Raw genomic sequence first — 22585 nt, 5'->3', positions numbered from 1 at the left:
TAAAAGAACATGTCACTACCTGGAACCCAAGTTGCCAAAGGGCAAAAAAAAATTCTAATAATTTAGATGCTAGTTTTGCCAACGTACAAAGCATCTTCATAACCAATGCTATTGGTTGAAATGAAATCCCAAGGGAAAAAGTGGGGGATTTGTTGTGGAGGGCTGATTTCCATAGCAGAGGAGAAGGGGGAAAAAAAGAAGAGAGGGGGGAGAAAACTAATTAATTTTGCTCATAATAAGGAAATTCGTGTCAATGGTAAACTAGGAAAAAGAACATTTGTTTGATCCGAGTTCATTTTTCAAGAGAGGAAGAGGGAAGCTTCAACCCACAGGGCATCTGATACTTAGAAAGATAATTATCCTTCTTTTGCTGTGCGGCTGTATTATCATGGGTCAATGAACCATTTAGAAATGAAGAATTTCCCTTCATTTGCTTTGAGCAGATTGCTGACTTCCCCTCCCAGGGAGTTGGCTTTTCTTTGTTAAAAGGAATGTTCCTTAGAGTTCTATCCCCTCCCTATTCCTACCTTCCACTTCAAGGTAGGCTTTGGATTTCACCAAACTGTAGCAACCCTGAAGACCCCAATCAATGAAACAACCTAAATTCTTAGGCCGTGTCTCCACGTAAAGCTTGGAAACCTTAATGAAAGGATAAAGAGAAAGAGAAAAGAGAACAGGAAGGAGGAAGAGAAAAAAGGAGAAAGAAAAGAAAGAAAAGATGGGATAAAAAGAGAAAGAAGGAGAAAGGTATGGAGAGGGGGATGGAAGGATACAGACAATGTGGTATAGTCAAGCAGAAGCAGACCCGGGTTCAATTTCTGGGTTGTGTGACCCTGGTCAAGTCAATTAATCTCTTAGCGATGGAAGGAAGGAAGGAGGGAGGGAAGGAAGGAAGGAAGGAAGGAAGGAAGGAAGGAAGGAAGGAAGGAAGGAAGGAAGGAAGGAAGGAGGGAAGGAAGGAAGGAGGGAGGGAGGGAAGGAAGGAGGGAGGGAGGGAAGGAAGGAAGGAAAGAAGGAAGGAAGGAGGAAGGAAATGAGCATTTATCATGAACCTATTTTCCACACATTATGATAAACAATTTGCAAATATTACCTCTTTTCATTCTCCCAACAACACCATGGAGTAGGTGCTATTATTATCCCCATTTTATTGTTGAGGAAACTGAGGCAGACAGATGTTAAATGACTTTCTCGAGGTCACACAGCTAGTAAGGTTGTGAGGTTGGACTTGAACTTAGGTCTTCCTGAATCCAGGTTCAACTTTCTATCCACTAAGGTGCCACTCAGGAAACTTTCAAAGGCCATAAATTTCAGTACTGTGCTGATGGGGATGGGCAGGGGGCAGAGGAGACTTTCCTCACTGGGAGATTTTCATACCAATGAAATCACAGGTCTTACTCAAATACAATTATATAGATGCCTATCTATCTCCATGTCTATAGAGAAATAAAGCTATAGATATAGAGATCTGATCTCATTAAAGGAATCACACTTTGAAAATGAATCATTATTCTGCTGATTTATCTTATTTCACTTCTTCAATTTTCAGTGCAAATGCATGATATTTCGAATCCCTATGCCCTTTGTGAGAGGCTTAGTTTGGCAGCCATCAGATCTGATGGTCTAGGACAACCCCTACTTGCCAAGTCCCCTTCTTGTAAGTAGAAATTTGTCTAAAAGTCTGAGATTCCTGTGACCTTAGTGGTCCAAACTTGACCACTCTTGGCCACATATTAGTTATCCACATAGCTCTTAACTATAGTATTTTTAGCTCTCAATAATATACTGGTAGAATACTAGTTTTGTTGATGAACTCCAGCATAGTCATAAACCCCAAAAGGATTAACCTCGATTTCCCAGCATATATCACTCTACCTCTCCTCATTGTCTTGTCTGTGTTCACTCTTTCCTGGACTGGCCTCCATGACATAGTTAAGGATCTCCACTTTTTTCTCTGACAGCTACTTCTCAGTCTAGTTAGATAGTTCCTTGTCTTCGTCCCATCTTAATGTACGTGCCCCTCAAGGTTCTTTGGCCCTCTTTGGCCCACTTCTCCCTGGTCATCCCTTCTTGCCTCATGGCTTCAACTATGCAGCTAAGCAACTATCCACTCAATTCATATAATCTCTCTTTCCCCAAAGTTCTAGTCCAGGTGTGAGGAACCTGCGGCCTCAAGGCCACATAAGGACTTCAGGTCTTGGGTTGGGTGCAGCTTTTTGACTGACTTACAGAACAAATCCTTTTATTAAGGGGATTTGTTCTGTAAAGTTTGGATTCAATCTAAGGGCCACACTTGAGGACCTAGAGGACTACATGTTGCCTCTAGACTGCAGGTTCCTCACCCCTGCTCTAGTCTCCAATTTCCAATTGCATACTGAGTACTCTAAAGCCTTCTACTTAAGACTTCACAAGCAAAAGCTGAGGGAGACTTATGTTTGTATTAGGGTTTTGATAGAAATCAGTAGATAGAGACAGCTAAGTAAGCTCAAGTGACCAACTACAAACCAATCCTTACAAAGGGATCAGTGTGGGTCATAAGCCACAAGCAACATACAAATATATGTCTGACATCTTATCAACAAAGAAGAGAGAAAGGAAGAAATAAGAAATAATTTCTGGCTGGAATTGGTTTTAAGAGCTGTGGATAATAGCTGAGGGCAGCTAGTGTCCTTTTGCACAAGGCCTTTGGTTGGAATCTAGTCACTTCAGGTCAAAAGACAACTAAGTAAGCTAGCAGTCCTATTGCAAAGAAAGGCAGAGAAGCCCTACTTTAATAAAGCATCACTCAAGAGTCTATTGTGAGCATCAGCGGAAAATTTGCCATGAGACAGCCAAAAGAACAAAAGAGAAACATGGACTTTGCTTCCAAGGAACATGGAGGGCAAAGAAAATTTTGCAGAGACCTAAAGAGAATGTGCTATATTTGCATCCCTGCTGGTGCTAAACAACAGCTGTGTCCGGGAAAAATGTATGCAGGCTTCCCTAGCAAAGAACATCAGAAAGGTAGAGAAATAGCTTTCCATTCTCCAACTTATCAGAGAGAATGAATTATTCCTGGAAAGAATGAAAGAAATGCTTTAATCAGCAGGCATTTATTAAGCACCTATGTGCCAGGAATTATGGTAGGTACAGGGGAGTGTGAGTAAAATCTGAAATGGTCCCTGCCCTCAAGGAGCTCATATTCTTTTAAAGGTAAAAAGGGGAAATGGACTGGATGGGCCAGACAGGAATCAAAATCTATGTCAGGAGCTCAGAAAGGAGAAGAATATGACACAGAAATGGAGGACTAGCCCTGAATGTTTAATTTCTATAACATGTAAGAAGCTTTTCTTGTATAGGGGAGAGCTAAGGCCTCTTGGGAGAAAGCAGCTCCTCTTCCTCCAAAGAGTGATGACATGGATGCTGAGGTGTTCTCAGGAGGCAGTTCATTCAAGGTTGGCCAATAAAACATAGACTAATATATAGCTTTATATCTGGAACGGACCTCAGAGATCATCTAGACCAGAGACGTTAAACCTTTGGGCAGGCTGGTACCAGATTAAAATGCAACTGGGAAATATTTTACAAAATTAATTTTTAAATAATCAATGAAACATAGATAATAGTAATTTGTGGTTTCCTAAGTCAATCTGCCTCCCCCAGGGATCCTTACATATGGATTAAGTACCCCTGGTTTCTATTTGAATTTGACACCACTGATATAGACCAACACCCCTCATTTTGCATAGAGATATGAAACGCTCAGAGATATGAAATGACCTCCCCAAGGTGACACAGGCAGAAAGTCCAGACCTGAACTCAGTTCTCCTGCCTCAAAAATCTATTCCCCTTCCCAGTCACAGTTGGTGATTCACTATTGGGAGGTCATATTTTAACCTAATAGAAACAATAAAAGTAGATTGTCTTCCCAGGACCTTCTGAGATTTGTCAGACCTTACCGTCACTATACACTTTGTGATTCACCTTGAGACAAATGTTACCAGCAGAAGAGCATAGAAGGTATTGCTAAAGATTTGGGATCGTGGGTAAAAAAAAAAAAAAGACACCTTAGGAATACAGGTGCTATTTTTTCAAACTAATATCATGCTAGGAAAAGTAGAGAGCTCAGAAAAGAGGCCAGCATGAGAAGCAAAAAGCTTATTCAGAATCTGAGAACTGGAATTGGATTTCTAGACCGTGGCTTAAAATTTAGAAATGACAGACTTTCAGCCAAGGATGGAGTACACCTAATGAGGGTCAGTATGAGTATATTTGTCTGAATGCTTATGAGTCTGATCAAGAGGGCTTATTTTGAACATTGCAAGGGGGGGAAGAGGGAATGATAACAATAACTCTGCCAAGCTAGACACTGCACAGTGAAAGAGTAAGCATATGTAGCACAGAAGGTCACTAACTTGTGGGAGAAAATATGCCAGAAGAGAGTCAGAAATAAAATGTCTGGTTTTAAATGTCTAGATAAAGAAGCACAAAGCGTGGGAAATAAGCACGGTGAACTTTAAAAATCCTAATTCAAGCCAGTAAATATAACATTACAGATATTAGTGAGACATCATGGGATGTGATTCATGCTCAGAGAGTTTAAACAGTAGAATAGCACTTTTTTTAAGAAGTTAAAATCACAAGGAAATTTAGCACCAAGAGGGGTGAATGCACTGACGAGCATTGAAGACAGCCTCATATTATCTAAAAGCATTGCAAAAAAAAAAAAAAGTGTCTGTGTATACTCCGGTGTAGATACAATTCAGAGACATTTATTAAAATATCTAAAATTTTAAATACCACCACAATTCAATGAATTCCATAGTTTTCACCAGTCCCTACAAAATAAATTTCTTTAATATGTCCTTGGTGAAATATAACTGATTTTAACGTATAAATCCCATCAGACTTGTAGTTCTTTTGAAACATATGGGGAAACAAAACCTAGACCCTTTCTTGGTTTTCATCAGTTCAAGGTTAACACCTATGATTCACAAAATCATAGAATTAGGATCATCAAATTAGGAGTTCCCTAAAACAGTGATTTCAAACTCAAATAGAAATGGGGGTCACTAAACCTAAGGATCCCTGCAGGCTGTAGATTGACTTAGAAAACCATATATTAACAATATCTACATTATGTTGATTTTCTATTTATTTTCTTAAATGTTTCCCAAGTACATTTTAATCTTTTATCTGGTATGAGCTGTATGTGGGTATGTTGCAGCAGGCACTGTGGGAACACCTGTTTGACACCTCTGCCCTAAAAGGTCATCAGATCATAAGAGCATAGCTCCTGGTACCATAGATGTAAAGCAGAGCAGGACTGTGTCCAGTCGCCTAATTTTACAGATGAAGAAACTGAAGTCCGGAAATCTTAAGGGATTTGTCCAAATATGCAGGTTAGCAAGTGAAAGCGGTGAGATTTGAACCCAGGTCTTCTGATTGTTACTTCGATTCTTCATTTCATTTTTGATGTGAGGGATCTTAGGCCCAGGTAGGAAGTGATTTGCCTAGTATCACACAGTTAATAATAAGGACTCAAAAGTCAGTTCTCTAACTGCAAATACAGTTTCTTTTCCACACTCTTTTCATATGGCAAAAAGCTAGGCTAATACAGCAAGTGAAAGAGAAGTATTGCATTTCACGTAGAGCAGGGAGGGCTTTTTTGCCTGCTTTTGTAACTAATATTTTTTTGGCTGCAAAAACTGTAATCCTAAAGACAGGGTCAAATCCTGTCCCTACTAGAGCACAGAAACTTCCAGCTGATTTAAAAGGCAGCAGCTTAAAGACAGAGGAGGGTGTGTCCTACATGCTGACTTCAAACCAAAAGTCTTCCAAAAGATCTATAATTACATGTCAGAGTCGAAAGGGGCTTCAGAAAATAGGCAAAACCTTTGATTTTACAGATGAGGAAGCTGACACTTGAGATGGAAGGCAACTAGCCTAAGATTATATATAGGATTCAAACTCATGTTTCCTAACCCCAGACCAGTTAATCCCCATAATGCCGTGAGACCAAAACCACTTCAGATTTGTTCAAACAGAAAACAATGAAGAATAACCATGGCAGCGATCAGACTTCCAAAGTAGTGTAGAATCTGCATGCAAAGGACTCAGAAGGTGGTTTATCTTCTTTAGTATCTGACATAATTATGACACAGTCTTGATGGACTAAGTAGATAGTATAAGCTTAGGACTTAGTACAAGTTCTAGACCCGGACTGAAATTGCCATCTCCAAGGTTACCAATGATCTCACAACTGTGAAATTCAGTGGTCTTTCTACAGCACACATTCTGCTTGTCCTCTCTGCAGGAAACAGCAATCTTGGCCAATCCTTTCTCTTGGCCCTCCCATCCCAAAGACTTCTGTTACCCTATCCTTTTCTGGTTCTCCCCTTTCCTTTACTACTATCCTCAGTCATTAGATTTCTCTTTCTCACTGAGCATGGGCATGCCTCAAGGCTCTGTCCTGGACTGTGTTCTCTTGTCTCTCTCTCTTCAAAGGCCTGTCAGCTCCCACCGGTTCAATTATCATCTCCATGTAAATAATGCCCAAATCTATGAAAGATGTCCCAAAAATCCAGGTGCATTTTAAGATATTAAGACTTAAAATGGCACCATAACTTTTGGAACACCCTATACATAAGTCCATCTCCTGTATATGCCAGCCCTAGAATATTAAATGCCTACTGAACATCTCCACCTGGATATGCCATAGGAACATTTTCCCCAAACTTCTCTTTGAAGGTACAGTCTCTAGTTTGCAACCTTGGAGTCAACCTTTCTTCACTTTCCATCACACTCCCCCCCCAATAAAAAGGAAAAAAAAAAGAAATTTACATGATAACTTCATTATATATCAAAAGGAATAGCAAGTTGTACATAATAGATTTGCAGTTTCATGTGCAATCATCTTTTTATCATACTATGTTACAGAAATGCTTGTTTTATTCCATAAATTAAAAATAAAATAAATAAAAATTTTAAAAGTAATCATTTGCCACGTCTCATTGCATGTACCTCCAAATTATTACTTACATACATTCATCGTACCCATCACCTTCTCTATGCTCATATAGCTTCTACTCTAATTTGTGGCTGCATCCCTTTTCATTCAGACTAATATAATAGCCTAGTAACTGTTCCCCTGATTCTAATCCCTCTCCTACCAAATCCATCCTTCATACAATCAACAAGCTGATATTCCTAAAATACACATCTGATCATATCTTTCCCATGCTCAAAAATCTTTCATCTTTACTGCCTCTAGGCTAAAACACTAAATGCTTAGGCTAGCCATTAAAGTCTTCCATGACATCATCCCCACAAAATTCTTCCTGGTCCTCTCCCCATTATGCCTTCTGTTCTCCGTCCATCATTCTTATCTCAGACCCACCAGAAACTTGAAATCTGCCCTGGATCACTTGGCTCCCATAGGCAAGTTTTCACTTGGTCTTGCTGAGGTCCATGCCTCCATACCACAATCCTGCCATCTCTTCACTATGGCAATATAGGTGCCCCTCCCCCTTTACTTGTTCCCTTTCCTCATTAGAATTTAAGCTCTGTGAGGACAGGGACTGTCTGTGCTTAGCGTAATGCCAGGCACATCATCTTATCAAATACTTATCATTTCTAAGTACTTAATTATCTATGTCTATCATTGTCTCTATTTATCTACCTGTCTAGTACATTCTCACTCTTATTTTAATAACTTCCCAATATTACTTTAATTGCTTCCCTTCAAGAACTCTCCATTCTAATTGAACAGGTCTGATAGTAGTTCTTCATACAAAACATTCCATCTCCCATCTCCCATCTCCCACATATATGGTGCTCTGTATCTAAAATTAACTCTTTCTTCACCTGCAAATGATACAATTCCTAGTTTTCTGGGAAGCACAACAGAGATTCTACCTTCTATAGGCCCCAGGCCTTTCCTATTCTCTCCATTTGATGGTGATCTCTTCCCCTTCAAATTATTTCCCATTATTTGGTATACATTTTGTGTCTTTGTGTCTGTGTTCTAGCCTTCTAGATAAATATAAATTGCTTGAGGATAAGGATATTTAAGTTTTGTGTGTGTGTGTGTGTGTGTGTGTGTGTGTGTGTGTGTGTGTGTGTGTGTTCCAAGAACCTAACATATTGCTGTTGTTCAGCCATTTCACACTCATGTCTAACTCTTCATCACCTCATGTGGGGTTTTCTTGCAGGGATGATGGAGTGGTTTGCCATTTCCTTCTTCAGTTCATTTTACAGATGAGGAAACTAAGGCAAACAGGGTTAAGTGACCTGCCCAGGGTTAAATGTCTGAGGCCAGATTTGAACTCAGGAAAATGAGTGTTGCTCCCTTCAGGCCCAGCATTCTATATACTGTACCACCTATCAGCTCCAAGAACCTACCACAATCCCTTGCAAATAGTAGGTGCATAGTAAATGCTTGTGGAATTGAAATCAATGGTTAAAGAAGCTGTTTTTCTAAATCTTCACATTAAAATTATTTCTGTTCAAATTTGCAAAAATCACTACCCTTGGGCAGATATTGAGTTGCTTTTGACATAGAAATTGGCTATCCCAAGGAGGCCATGGATAAGATGAGATTGACATATACACTAAAATATTTATGGCAGCATTTTTTTGTGTGATAGCAAAGAATTATAAACAAAGTCAATATCCATCAAGTGGAGAATGGCCAAACAAATTGTGGTACATGAATATAATGGAACATTACTATGCTAGAAGAAATAATGAATAAAGAGAAGCATGGAAAGATGTACATGAAATGCTCCAGAATAACGAATCAGAGCCAAGAAAACAATCTTCACAATGACTATAACAAAGTAAATTAAAAGTACCACCAAAAATCAGATGTTACAAAATTACAAAGAAGCATGCACCAAAAAGTAATGAGAAGATACCCCTGTACCACCCCTTTGCAGAAATGAGAGACCTATAAACGTGGCATATTACAGATATATTCGGATTTTTTTTATCTGTTGACTACCATTTATTTTTTTCCCTCTCTATCCTTTTTTTTCCCTTTAAAAATATTTCTTACATGAGGTGGCTGAAGGGAGGAAAAAGGAATACTTGGAAAATTACGGTAATGTTAAAAAAAAGGGACATCAATCAAAATGCGTTTTAAAAAAAGAATTGATGCTCAATGGACATTCAGGTGGGTGCACATGAATAAGTGGTCAATTCAGAATAGTGCTGGCTATTTTAGAGTTCCCTTATTGATTATAATCATTGATGTTAAAAAGGGGGAAAAACACAGAGCATTCCCATTGGAAAACAGATTAATTATCCAAATATAAAATTGTGAAAGAGAAATGAATTGTAATTATCCTGATGAATAATTTTTAAAATAACAAAACATTATTTTAAAGACTGTTCAGTCTATCTTTGTATATCCCATTCTATTCTTGGGATTTGATGGAAGGGGGAGTTAGTAAGATAAATCAAATCATCCAGATATCAATGAATCTGATATTGGCACATGTGTATATGAATATGGAGCAAGGTCACATTAAACAGTAAAATTCAGAATTAAATCAAGAGCAAATCAATGCTGTGCACAAGAAGGATAAAAAATGAGTACTTTAAACTTACATTTCTGAGTTTTACAGCTTCAGTACAATCTGTTATTTGTAAAACCAATGCTTTAACTCCTTGGCGCTATTTAAAATAATTCTTGATGCCACTTCAAAGATACACAACCTCCCCAAAATGGACAATGAAGCATTTTTTTGTAAAGAAAATTCAATTTATTTGATTTAAATACAGTAGTTTTGGGGCTTTGAATCAATGTTGATAGCATCTCATAAAAGTCATCTGTTATTCTCAATGCTGCAACTGAAATGAATTTTCAGACTAGGATTGCAAGAATAGTGCAGGACAAATGTTAGGAAATATAATATTGAAGCAGCATCTTGCTAGTTTGGACCACACCTTTCTTCATTAGTTATTAACATACCCATTTCAATAAATCAGGGAATGGCTTTATGGGATATTCATCAAATCATGTCTGAATGACATGAATATAATTTTAAGCAAATTTGATTTTCAGAATATGATCAATTCCAGAGCTGTGTGATTAAGATAATAACAGCACTTTGCACATGGCTAGATTCCCTTTCTGCTGACGAGCTTAAGTATTTCACAAATAGTTATTATGGTTCTCATTTTGTACTAGGGAAATGCATTGGGGCAAAGATGTGCTCTACCCTGGGTCACACAGAAACTAATTGAATCTTGTGGAAATAAGGCAAGTGTACTTCCTGTACAACTTCACTTAAAACTAACTCAAACAAGGTTAGTAAACATAGGATGTTCAAAAGGGAGATTATTCTTGATAGATATAGGCAAGGAAGTGACTTTCAAAGAAATAAGACATAAATGACTTGTAGCCTGGCTTTTGTTCTGGTATTGCCTCTTCTGGTTGTTTCAGAGATTACTCAAAACATTTACCAAAAGAAAATCATCCTGCTTAATTGTGCCTTGCCCCTAAAGAGCTTTAGCCTTGGAAAGAAAAAAAATAATAATTTGTTGTTGTTGAGTCATTTCAGTCATATCTGACACCTCATAACCTCATTTGGGTTTTTCTTGACAAATATACTTGAGTGGTTTGCCATTTCCTTCTCTACCTCATTTTACAGATGAGGAAACTGAGGCAAATAGAGTTAAATAACACACCCTGGGTCACACAGCTAGTAAGTGTCTAAGGCAAGATTTAAATTTATGACCCCAAATGTTCATATGTAACATTTTTTTAAGTCAATCTTCTGGAATTCTTCAAGCATCAGGAAATTTGGAATCAAGCCATCTAGATGATTGACTGAATCTTTAGCTTTTGATTTGGACTTGTGGCAGGCTGTAAATATGACATACAGTGAAGTCCTTATACTACATTGTAAGTGGAAGGGCTGTTCTAGTTCAACAAAGATGCTCATGAATAAAAGTTTACATGGAGTACAGATTTACAAAAAAATAAAGAATCTGATAAAAATGCATTTGGCAGGATTTCTTTTCTCTGACAAGAGAAAAAAGCACTTCAGGACCATGCGGTATGGTCTTCAATCACTGTTCACATCTGTTGTCATTGTACTACTACATAATGTAATGAAAGGCATGTTACATGACAACTGAAGTACTTTGTGATGCCCTTTCTTGCTTCAAATTACCTTGGTGTAGTGGATAGAATTCTGGACTTGGAATTAGGAAGAGCAGGGTTCAAATATTGCTTCAGACATTCAGGGTGTCCCTAGGTAAGACTCTTATCATTTGTCTGCCTCAGTTTCCTCATGTATAAAATGAGTGGTTTGGCTGTGATCATCAGTAAGATCCCTACAAGCTCCGAATCTATGATTCCATGACCTTGAATGTATTTATCGGTTTGCATGCTGTTGTCTCAGGGAAATAAAAGCTTTTTGAACAAAGGGGCTAGTTGGTGTTTGTTTTATTTTGCCTTTTAAACTGCAGCCCTTGTCACAATGCTTTGAACATATTAAGGAGTTAATAAATGCATGTTGAGTTGAATTGATAACTGAGCAATCTATAAGTATTTAAGTACTTACTATGTGGTAAGTATTAGGCTAAGTACTGGAGTGGAAGGAAATAAAAATAGTACCTGACCTCAAGGAGTTTACAGTGTAATGTGAGAGACAGCATATATACAAATACAGTTGTTTATACAAAATACATGGGAAGTAAATGGAAATGAAACCAAGAAACCACCACATCTCTGTCCATGGTGCTGAGGAATGAAAAGTAAGGCATGAAGATGCAAAAATTGTACAGATGTTCCAAGTCAGTGGTTCCCAACATTAAAAAAAAAAAAACTTTTTTATACATTGAAATATACAGAGCTACTACATAATGATATGTGTACTAATATCATCTATCATTTGGGCAGTGAGGTAGCACAGCGAATAGAGCACAAGGCCTGGAGTCTGGAAGACCTGAGTTCAAATTCAGCCTCAGACACTTACTAGTTAGGTGACCCTGGGCAAGTCACTTAAACTTGTTGGTCTCAGTTTCCTCTTCTGTAAAATGAACTGGAGAAGAAAATAGAAAACCTTCAGCATCATTGCTAAGAAAACCCCAAATGGGGTGATGAAGAATCAGACATGACTGAAATGATTGAACAACAACATCATCCGTTGACTGAGAAAATAAATAATAATGCAAGCTACCATGAATACAGTAATGCTCAAATGAATTTGTAGAGTCTTTGCCAGGACAATAAGATCACAGAGCTAGAACTGGAAAGAACCTCAGATGCCGTCTAGTCCAACCCCTTCACTTTAGATATAAGCAAAATGAGGCAAAAGGGAGTTTGGTGACTTGCCCAAGGTCATACAGATAGTAGGCAACAAAACCAAGCTTATTTCATTCATCCTAATGGTACCATCATTCATTTGAAAACCCTGTTGTACAGAACTGGAGCCCAAGTAAAGAAGACTTGAATTCAAATCCTTCTTCAGACACTTACTATCTATATGTTGCTGGGCATGTCACTTAACTTCTACCTTACTCAGTTTCCTTATCTGTAAAATGGGGACCATAACAGCATTTATGCCCCAGAGTTGTTGTGAAGGTCAAATGAAATATTTGTCAAGTGCTTTGTAAACTTTAAAGCTTGATAAAAATGCTAGTTACTATTGTTATCATCATCATTATTAATACTAATATTGCTGCAAAATAAAGATAAAAAAGACAGTGCTTGATGTGCACAGAGATGTGCAGTTCCCTGGCAATAACTCTCCAGGCCTTCTGATTGGTTAGCACAACTTGAGAACATCAGGAGTTTGAAGGGTCTTGCTATGAGAGTGAGACAAAACATACTTGGGGACTGATAAAATCATTGAAAGATTATTTTTAACTCACTCTTTTGGCAGTGTGTGTACCTTGAAGACTATGAGGATCATTTCAACATCTTAGAGAAGAGTTTTTCAGATGGCATAGATCAGAAAGCAATATGGAAGATCTGGAGTTGTTTGCAAGAAACATAGAAACTTTCTTCTGAATCCTTTCAAAGTCATTTAACAATACTCTGCTGTGGATATTATTTTTTCTGACATTTCAGAATGTGAAATGTGAATATTACACCCCTGTCTCCATGGGGTGCTCAAACTGAATCATAACCACAAATTACAAATTAACATAATGAGAGAGCAAGAAGATAAAGGACCACCCAAAAGTTGGCTGACTTTCTCAAACACTGTTTCAAACACAGAAAACAATTATGGATTTGGATTTACATGATCATCTAAACCAAACTTCTACTTTCATTTTATAGATGAGGAAACTGCAGCTGAAAAACTTTGTTTCTTGGGTGGAGGGGTGACTTAGAACTTTGTTTTAAATTGAATTTTAATTATTTAAAATTAATATTTATTTTCTTTCCCTCCTACTCCTCCCATTGAAAAAGGAAGTATGAGAGTGGAGGAATGAGAGAAGAGTGAGAAAGAGAGAAACAAAGAAGGAGAAACTTAGAAAAAAGGAAGGAAGGAAGGAAGGAAGGAAGGAAGGAAGGAAGGAAGGAAGGAAGGAAGGAAGGAAGGAAACAGCAAACTTGCATAATCAATTGAAGCAAATTCCCTCACTGGCCAGAGATATTGTTTCTTGCCTCAGGTCACCTTTAAACTAAGTAGCAGGGACAATATTTGGACTCGGGTCCTCTGACTTCAGAATGAGCACTCTGTCCCCTGCGGCATAATGCCACCTATGAAAGGAATCAGTGAAATGTGAGCATCAGGATTTTAACACACAAATGCTTCTGCCCTTTGAATAACTTCAGCAAATCTATGTTCCAGTTGGGCAGTATGGCATAATGGTTAGAGAACTGGACAGGAAGCCAAAAAGGCCTGGTTTCTAATCCTGCCTCAGACTCTCATAAGCTCCATGATCCCAAACAAGTCCCTTTCTTTCTCTGCTCCTCAGCTTCCTCTCCTACAAAATGAATGGTTGCATTTGGTTGCCTCTAAGGTCATTTCCAGGTCCAAATCTACGATCATGACAATCTGGTAATGAGTTGTTCTAAAAGGGCCACACCTCTGCACCCATTAAATCATTTTCTTCCTCATCCTCTACTTTATTGCAAGGAAATAATAGAGGAAGACTCCTTGGTGATAGCTTGATTGATTGAGTGTATAGCTAACACACTGGGGGCAAATAAGCCATGAGACTGAGAGCCCTTTCTTGGTTTGGCCAGGCTGGAAGCCGACGGTAAATAGAAAATATGACTCCACTGCGCCTCCTTAAGGGCAGAAATCACATATTACATGTAATACTGTCCCAAGAACTATGCAGTATAGAGAGCAAACATCAGAAATGTTTGTTGAAAGACTAAATGAATGAAATCTCTGGATTTCTATTCCAGAGAAACTCTTTCAAATCCATATTAGAATTCTCCCAGTAGAATCTCTCAGTCCCACAAAATGAAATGGAGATTTTTAATCCACCTTTAGGATGCATTTCAATATTAGCATAATACATGGGTCTAACCTAATGAACAATCTGCTAAAGAAACTTCAGGGGCTCCCCATTGCCTCTAGAACCCAGACTCTTCTTTTGGGCATTGAAGGCCACTCATGACCACAACCTACCTTGCTAGTCATATTCCCTATTACTAATCCTCTACACTTTTCATTCCAGTCCAACTGAAAGATTTTTTTCTTCCCCACGTTTAATATTCCATCTCCAACCACCATGTTTTTGTTTCAAGTCCTCAATTCTTTGGCTGCTCCTCCTAACCTTTGTTTCTGAAATCCCTACATGGCTTCAGGGTTCAACTGAAGACCTCTTACATATGGCCTGTCCCCTTAACCTTCCACCTCACCCTTCCATTACCTTTTATGAGGTAAGGGGAGCAACTAGGCACAACCGTGGATAGAGCAGGGGGCTTGGAGTCAGGAAGATTTGGGTTCAAATCTAGGCTCAGACACTCACTAGTTGTGAGACTTTGGGCAAGTCACCTAAACGCTTTCTGCCTCAGTTTCTCCAACCACAAAATGAGAATAATGATAGCATCTTATCTCACATGGATGTTGTGAGGATCAAATGAGATTTAAACTGTAAAAGCGCTTAGCATATTGCCTGGGACGTAGCAGTTGCTAGGTATTATTTTTATTATTATAACTTTTTATTTACTTTGAATAGATTATATGGTTCCTCATTTGCATTCATATGTCTTTTTTAAACTATTATTTTCTCAACCAACAAAAAAAGAGGCCTTGTCTTTCTTCCCTCACTCCTCTCCATTGAGAAAGAAATAATCACAATACCTTCATGACAAACATGTACATTTAAACAAAACAAACTTCCACATTCATCCCATTCAAAAAGCATAGTACATGGGCTTTCAACCAGGTAGAAAAGAATAAGCTTTTGAGGGCAGGAATAGTTTTCAGTCTTCTTGTAGGCAAGGTAGGTGGTACAATGGATACAGTGCCAGGCCTGGAGTCAGGAAGACCTGAATTCAAATCCAGCCTCAGGCATTTACTAGCTGTGTGATCCTGGGCAAGTCACTTGATCTCCATTTGTCCCAGTTTCCTCATCTGTAAAGTGGGGCTAATGATAGCCCCTGTCGCCCAACATTGTTTTAAAGATTAAATGACATAATAATTGTAAATTGTGTAGAACAGTACCTGGCACACAGTAAATACTATATAAAGGTTAGGTATTATTGTTGTCAAAAAATGCCCAAAGTACAAAAACAGGTACAAAGTTTATTCTTCAGTCCTTGTGGTTGTGTCAGACTCTTCGTGAAGCCATTTGGGAATTTGTTGGTAAAGACACTGGAGTGGTTTGCCATTTTCTTCTCCAACTCATTTGACAGAAGAGGAAACTGAGGCAAACAGTGATTTTGCTCAGGATCACACAGCTAGGAAGTATCTGAGGCCATATTTGAATTCAGGTCTTCCTGATTCCAGGCCTGGTGCTCTATCCACTGTGCCACCTAGCTGCCCATAGGTACAAAGAAAGAATTTAACAAATTCTTGTAGAATAGGATAGGACAGAAAAAAGCAAAAGAGTATTTCCTTGGCACATGTGAGCTCCCAGTGCAAAGCTAAGTGATGCGTAACAATAATACCTCGTATTTGTGTAACATACTAGAGAAAATTCAACATGAAATCCCATCCTTCCAGCTGCACCATGACCCTGTGAGGTAGCTAGTACAGGCATTTTCTATCTGGTCTGAGGATGAGGAAAGTGAGGCTCGGAACATTGAGATTGTTTGCCCAAAGCGCACCAAGTGGCAGATCCTGGGATTAGATTTAGTGTCCTGCCTGCTACACAAAACCATCTCCACAGCATCCCAAATGAACCCACAAACTAACATCAGTGATTTGTTATGAAACCCCAACCAGAGGACACATCAACTTAGTACTGAGGCAGAGTGAATCGAGAGAGCTCTGTCTCTGAAGCAGGAAGAACTGAGTTCAAGTATTGCCTCTGGATCCTGGGTAAATCACTTAACCCATCAATGTCCCAGGTGACTCTCAGTTATAAATTGTACAGCGTTTGCTGATCTGGATTGGCCAAGGGAGCTTCTTACCAGAAGTTCCTGTACCAAGAAAATCAGAAATCTGGATCAAATAATTCCATTAAATTAAGTTAAAATGATATGCAAAGAAAGAGAAAACTGAGACACTCTGACTACCTTTCGTGCCTCAGGCATCCTAAAGTTTAGACACTTAAGGACACCTTTAGGAATATGTATAATTTGAATTATATGATTTTACAAAGCAAGACAATATGAAAAATAGAATGAAGAGCTTAATAAATTGTTATTGATGAAGACCAGTGATAAACAAAAGAGTCAATGTTCTGCTCCATTTTTTTTCAAAGGCTATTTCTGAAGAGGAGAGGAAAAATAATAATTTACTGGTTCTATCTGAATAATGTACTCCCGCTCAAGAGAATAAACTCTCAGTAGGAAGGATAGAAACAAAGCCTTTTTTAACGATAAAACAGGGAAATCATTTTAACCTGATTCTGCAGTCATCATTTTAAGACACAAAGGCAGCTGGACCCATAAAGATGATTATGAGATTCAGAATTAAAGAATAGGTTAACTCATTTCAACAATAAAAATACAAATAAAAAGTTCCAAATGGGGAGGGAGAACTCACAGTAGCCAATGATTTCAACATATTTCCTAAGTAGAGAGCAGGAGACAATTTGATGTCACTCTGGCCCCTTCCATAATAGAACAAGCCCATCAGGTTTCCTCAAAAAAAAAAAAAAACAATTCATAAAAATTTCAGAGATAAGCTGAATTTTCTAGAGTGTCAAAAATCACACTTCCCCAGGAAGAATGTGATTTGTATCCAAATAAGTTTCAGCATTTTTTATGAAACCTCCAAGGACTGTAAACTCAGAAAGTTTGGCTCTTTAAAGTTGCTTAACTTTTCTACTCATAAAATAGACTGCCAGTGACTGAACTAGGTGGAATTTCTTTTTGGTATTTGATGTTTGCTATAGAGAGAAAACTACTAGACTCACAAATGAGAAACCGACATGGCAAGTATTTGGAAATCTACCCAATAAGCTGACGATAGGCTGGGCAGCTTGGCAGAGTGGATAGAGAGTCTCTGAATCAGGAAAATCTGAGTTCGGGTTCCATCTCTCATACATACTGGATGAGTGAGAGAAATCACGACCTCTTAGTGCTCTCCTCCACACACACAAACGCACATCTTTACAACACTAAGAGATTCAGCAGCTACCCATCTCCATCAGTGTGATGGAGGTGGAAATGGAGGGCTGGGTCCTTCCCCCCAGTTGCCAGTTGTAATTGCCAATGTAGCTTCTACACAGAATGTGGGCTACGGTTCACCAGAAAGCCCTCCTCCTCACAACTGCCTCAAGGTTAGCTTCAGTGATTCTGAAGAGCGATAGAAAACCCAAGACAGAGTTGGGCAATGCAATGGGTGTGTGATGATTCCCTGATGCTATCTCACTAATGATTTCATGTCAGTCATCATGTTTCTGCCATGCAATCCACTGAATCATTAAGCAGTGAAATTAATTCAAGAATTAGCTTTCATCGTATAAATAATTTTTGCATATTTTTCCCCTTAAGGAATATGGAAAGATGTGAGAATGAACCTGTAATATAGAATATCTGTATGCAGCTCCTTTCCCCCTCTTTTTTTTTCCTCCCAAGGTGGTTTAAGTGGGGAGTATGGAGAATGAAAGGAATAGAAAAGGAGAGGCCAGGAAAAGTACCTTGATGCTTACTCCATAGATGACCTTGAGTGAGTGACTTAACCTCCTTGAGTCTCAGTTTCCACATCTGTAAAATAACAGAGGGGTAGACAAGGTGGCCTCTGAGGCCTCTTACAGCTCCAGCTCTCTGGGCTGATGATCTTGTGAATCAAAGACAGCTGGTGACACAGTGGGTGGAGTCCAAAGCCTGAGGTCAGGAACACCTGAGTTCAGATCAAGCCTCAGACACTTAGTAGCTGGGTAAGTAACCCTGAGCAAGTGACTTAAACTGTTTGCCTCAGTTTCCTTAACTATAAAATAGGCATAATCATAGCACCTACCTCCCAGGTTGTTGTGAGGATTATATGAAATAATATTTGTAAAGGGTCTAACAAAATGCCTAGCTCGTAATAGGTGCTTAATAAGTGCTTATTCACTCCCCTCCTTTCTAAATGTCAAAACACAGATTAAAAAAAAGTTTCACAACTTAGTTTTCCTCCATGAAACTGATCTATTTCAGCCAAAAGCAATTTTTCCCTTCTCTGAATTAATAGCATTTTCATTTCTTCTTGCACTTCTACCTTCTATAGTAAATCATAATTATTTTGGTACCTTTCATCTTCCCTGTTAGATTGTAAATGCCATGAAAATACTCTTCTCTTTATCTTCTCCTCTTCTTCATCCTCTCCTTCTTTATCCATTGTGCCCCTTCCCTTCTCTCTCTCCATTCTCTCCACCAATATTTCTCCCACCTCTTTTACCCTTATCATTCCCACTACCACCATGCTAGTTCCAGTCTTCTCTTGCTCTTAATCAGCATCTTTCCATCTTCCCCATCTCTTCCCCTCTATTCATCCAGCACACCATCACTAGAGTCATCTCCCTGCTGCACTGAGAACAAAATACCACTCGACTACTCAAAACCCTACTATGGCTCCCCCTGACTAGTATACAAAGAACAGATTCCTCACCATAGAATTCAAGGACCTCTACAATTTGGGCTCAATCTACCTTGCCAAGGCCTTACTCACTGTTCTCTCTCAACAACTCCATATTGAAGTTACTGCCCAGCCTTCAAGTATGACCCATGATGTTCTACCTCAGAGTTCACATTCATCCTTATACCTGGAATGCCCATTTCCTCCCCATTAATGTCCATTGATATCCTACCTATTTTAAAAATCCAACTCAAATGCTCTTTTCTTAGTATTGTCTTTGGCCATTTCTAGAGGCTGAGGTGATATCTTCCTTATGTGATCATGAAAAAGAGCCCTAGAGTACTTAGCTATGAATGCTGGTTATGATACTTACTTCATGCATGACCCTGGTCAAGTCATTTTAACTTTCCCTATCTCAATGCTCCCATCTATAAAATGAGAGGGTTAAACTAGATTTCTAATGTTCTGTCCAGCTCTAAAATTATGAACTTCTAATATTCTGATTTGTACCTTATTCAACCATGGATATGATTATCTCCCCTACTAGGTTGCAACAAATAGATTGTCATGAAAAAGAGTTATTCACCGGACATTTTGTTTTTATTGTTCAGTAGTTTCAGTTAAATGACTTGCCCAAGGTCACACAGCTAGTAAGTGTCTGAGGCTGGATTTGAACTCAGGTCTTCCTGCCTCCAGTCCCAGCACTCTATCCACTGTGCCACCTAGCTGCCCAACATTTAGCTAAGTCAATTCTTAGAAACAATTACTAGGGTTATACACAAAGCCTTTGAAGCAGGATAGACATTTCCTGAGCCTGCATTCTTCTGTCATAGCCTTTAAGAACTCACAGTCAGAGTCCATTAATATTTATTAAGCTCCTACTGTGTCCTAAGTGCTGAGCATCATCTCCAGATCACAACAAGATATTGTTCCATGTTGGTATCCATATAATCACTAGATTCATCTCCCTGGTGCACAGAGAACAAAATATCACTCAACTACTCCAAACCCTACTATGGCTCCCCAAGAGCCCAAAAGAAGGTCTAACCATATACACTGGACACTGGGCAGAACTTCCAGGAAAAGTTGTGGCCAAGTTACACGGTGTGAGGATGCCTAGATAGACTTTGTTTTCATCATCGAAGTAGATATTCCCATTTCACAATTAAAGTTCTAGACTGTGAACTCCCTTAAGGTAAAATTGCCTCCTTTCTTGTGATATTGGTGCAGCACCTATCACCATGATCTCGCTAATAAATGTTTTTCGATTGAATGAAATAACAAGAGTAATAATAACCATATTTATATATTGTTTTAAGATCTGCAATGCATTTTCCAAATAGTCTTTCATTTTATTCTCCTAACAACCATGTGAGATATTATGATGTCCATTTTAGAAATGATGAAACTGAGGCTGAGAGAAGGTGATTGAATTGTCCAGGGACAGGATTTAGACTCGGGTCTGCCTGCCTCTAAACCTAGTGCTCCTTCCAAAATCCCAATAAGAATGAATCATTTAGTAATCTTCAGAGGTTCTACTAACAAGGTAAAGCACAACTTTAGTTAGTTCTAAATAAACATGTGCCTGTGGCCTTAGGCAACTTAGTAGAATTTATTTTAGTACATTTTTTTTTCTCTCCAGAACTGGTACCATTTTCTTTGAATGTCTATAAAATGAAGAGAAAAAGAGAGAATGAGCTAGCATTCTACGGTGCCTCTGGGTATTGAATTCACAGTTCCATGATGAAACCTTTGAAAACTGCTACACATCATTGCAAGTTCATCTCCAAGTGCATTGGAGGCCAAGTGCCCACGATGAATAGGGCAAGGGCAATAATCCCAGGAAGCAAAGTGACCTAGGACAGCCAGTCTAGAACTTTCACGACCAAAAAACATATATACACATATATAAATACACAGGGCAACAATTCTGTTCACTGTATCAAAGGGCTTTGTATTTAGTAGAGAATGCATCCATTTCTCTGGAAAAAAAAAATAATTCCAGGAAGAAAGGTATTACACGATTTTTTTTTTTAACTCCTTGGATTGGTTTTCTATACATTCTAATTCAGCAAGCAATCACAAATTCCCAGTCTACTTTGAGTTTGGGAGACGGGACCTCAGAGCCAAATTCTTGAATTTTTATACTATTCTTAATGACTTTGTTATTCTCTTAAGTCCCTGAGTTGCTATTCTTCATCACATGGATAATATCTATCCTAGTGCTTTCACTTTCCATATTCACAAGATCATAGGAATACAGATTTAGAGCTGGATGTGATCTCAGGGTCCAGCTCTAATTCTGTGGAGAAAGAAGCTGAGGCCAAAAGACTTACCCAAGACCACTCAGGTAGCAAGGGTCAGAGTCAGAATTTGAACCCAGATCTCTGACTCCAGAATCAACACTATTTCCAATATATAACAAAAAGCTCCACTGAGATTTCACATTTAGCTTCTTAAGGAAACACTATCAGTGTTCTGTTCCAGTCTTTCCTCTGTGACACAAATGTCTAAGGACCTGTGTGTGCGTGTGTGTGTGTGTCTGTGTGTGTGTCTGTGTGTGTGTGTGTCTGTGTGTGTGTAGACTGGAATAGATTCAGAAGTTGGAAAGACTGGGTTCCTCACAGTCTCCCTACCATATGATAGAAAAAGAAGGGCTTTTCCCTTCTCCAAATTGGCAGAGCATTCTCCTTTCCTCTAGAATCCCTTCTAGAAATCTTTGCAGTGGATCGAGTTCTGGAGCTGGAGTCAGGGGACCAGGGTTCAAATTCTATTTCTACCATGACTACCCTCAGTTTCCTTACCTGTAAAATGAGGAGGTTGAAATATGGCTTCTAAGGTCCTTTTCAGCTCTCCATCTGTGACCTACTAGAATGTGAGCTTCTTGGGAGCAAGACTACCTTGCTTTTCAATGCCCAGCACTTAGTTTATAGTAAACAATTAATAAAATGTTTTTTCTTCATTCATTCATTCATCTGAGGCAGTATTTGAACTCAGGTCTTCTGGACTCTAATCCATGACTTGGAAAGTGATCTCTCAGGACCCTTCCAGCTCAATCTTAAGGACCATGACTTGGTTACTTCTCAGGACCCCTTACAACACTCAATCCCAGATTGTATTACATCCAAACAATTACAAATAGGTAATGTTTTCGCTGTTCTGGGGACAGCTAGTAATTCAGAGGAGACGGAATTACCCTGCCAATCAGAAAATCCACCTCCAGCCAACCATGCCAGTCCTGTTCCAGTCCTGGGATGCCAACTTCTACCCACATTTTCAAGTGGGGAATTAATGGAAACTGAAGACAGAAAACTACCACCAAAAAAAAAAAAAGGTTTGATTTCAATAAGACCTACAAAGGATAATACCCATCCTTTGGATTTTCTTTAATTCTGCCACCAGGCTGTTGAACAAAGATAGAATTGCCTTTTTGTTTTCTAATTCCATTGAGA

The 22585-nt window shown here is 38.7% G+C and overlaps 1 protein-coding gene across 1 annotated transcript in view; it reads right to left on the bottom strand.

Annotated features, from left to right (window-relative positions):
* The window catches only part of FHIT (fragile histidine triad diadenosine triphosphatase), a 467341-nt gene that overhangs the window by 396755 nt on the left and 48001 nt on the right, over positions 1–22585 (bottom strand). Inside the window, 1 exon segment of the mRNA XM_036739674.1 lies at positions 528–639. Within this exon segment, the coding sequence (XP_036595569.1) occupies positions 528–639 (112 nt within the window).

Source organism: Trichosurus vulpecula, chromosome 9 (assembly GCF_011100635.1).
Source record: "Trichosurus vulpecula isolate mTriVul1 chromosome 9, mTriVul1.pri, whole genome shotgun sequence".
In the NCBI taxonomy this organism is placed as follows: Eukaryota; Metazoa; Chordata; class Mammalia; order Diprotodontia; family Phalangeridae; genus Trichosurus; species Trichosurus vulpecula.
This window is presented reverse-complemented; position numbering and strand designations above follow the sequence as displayed.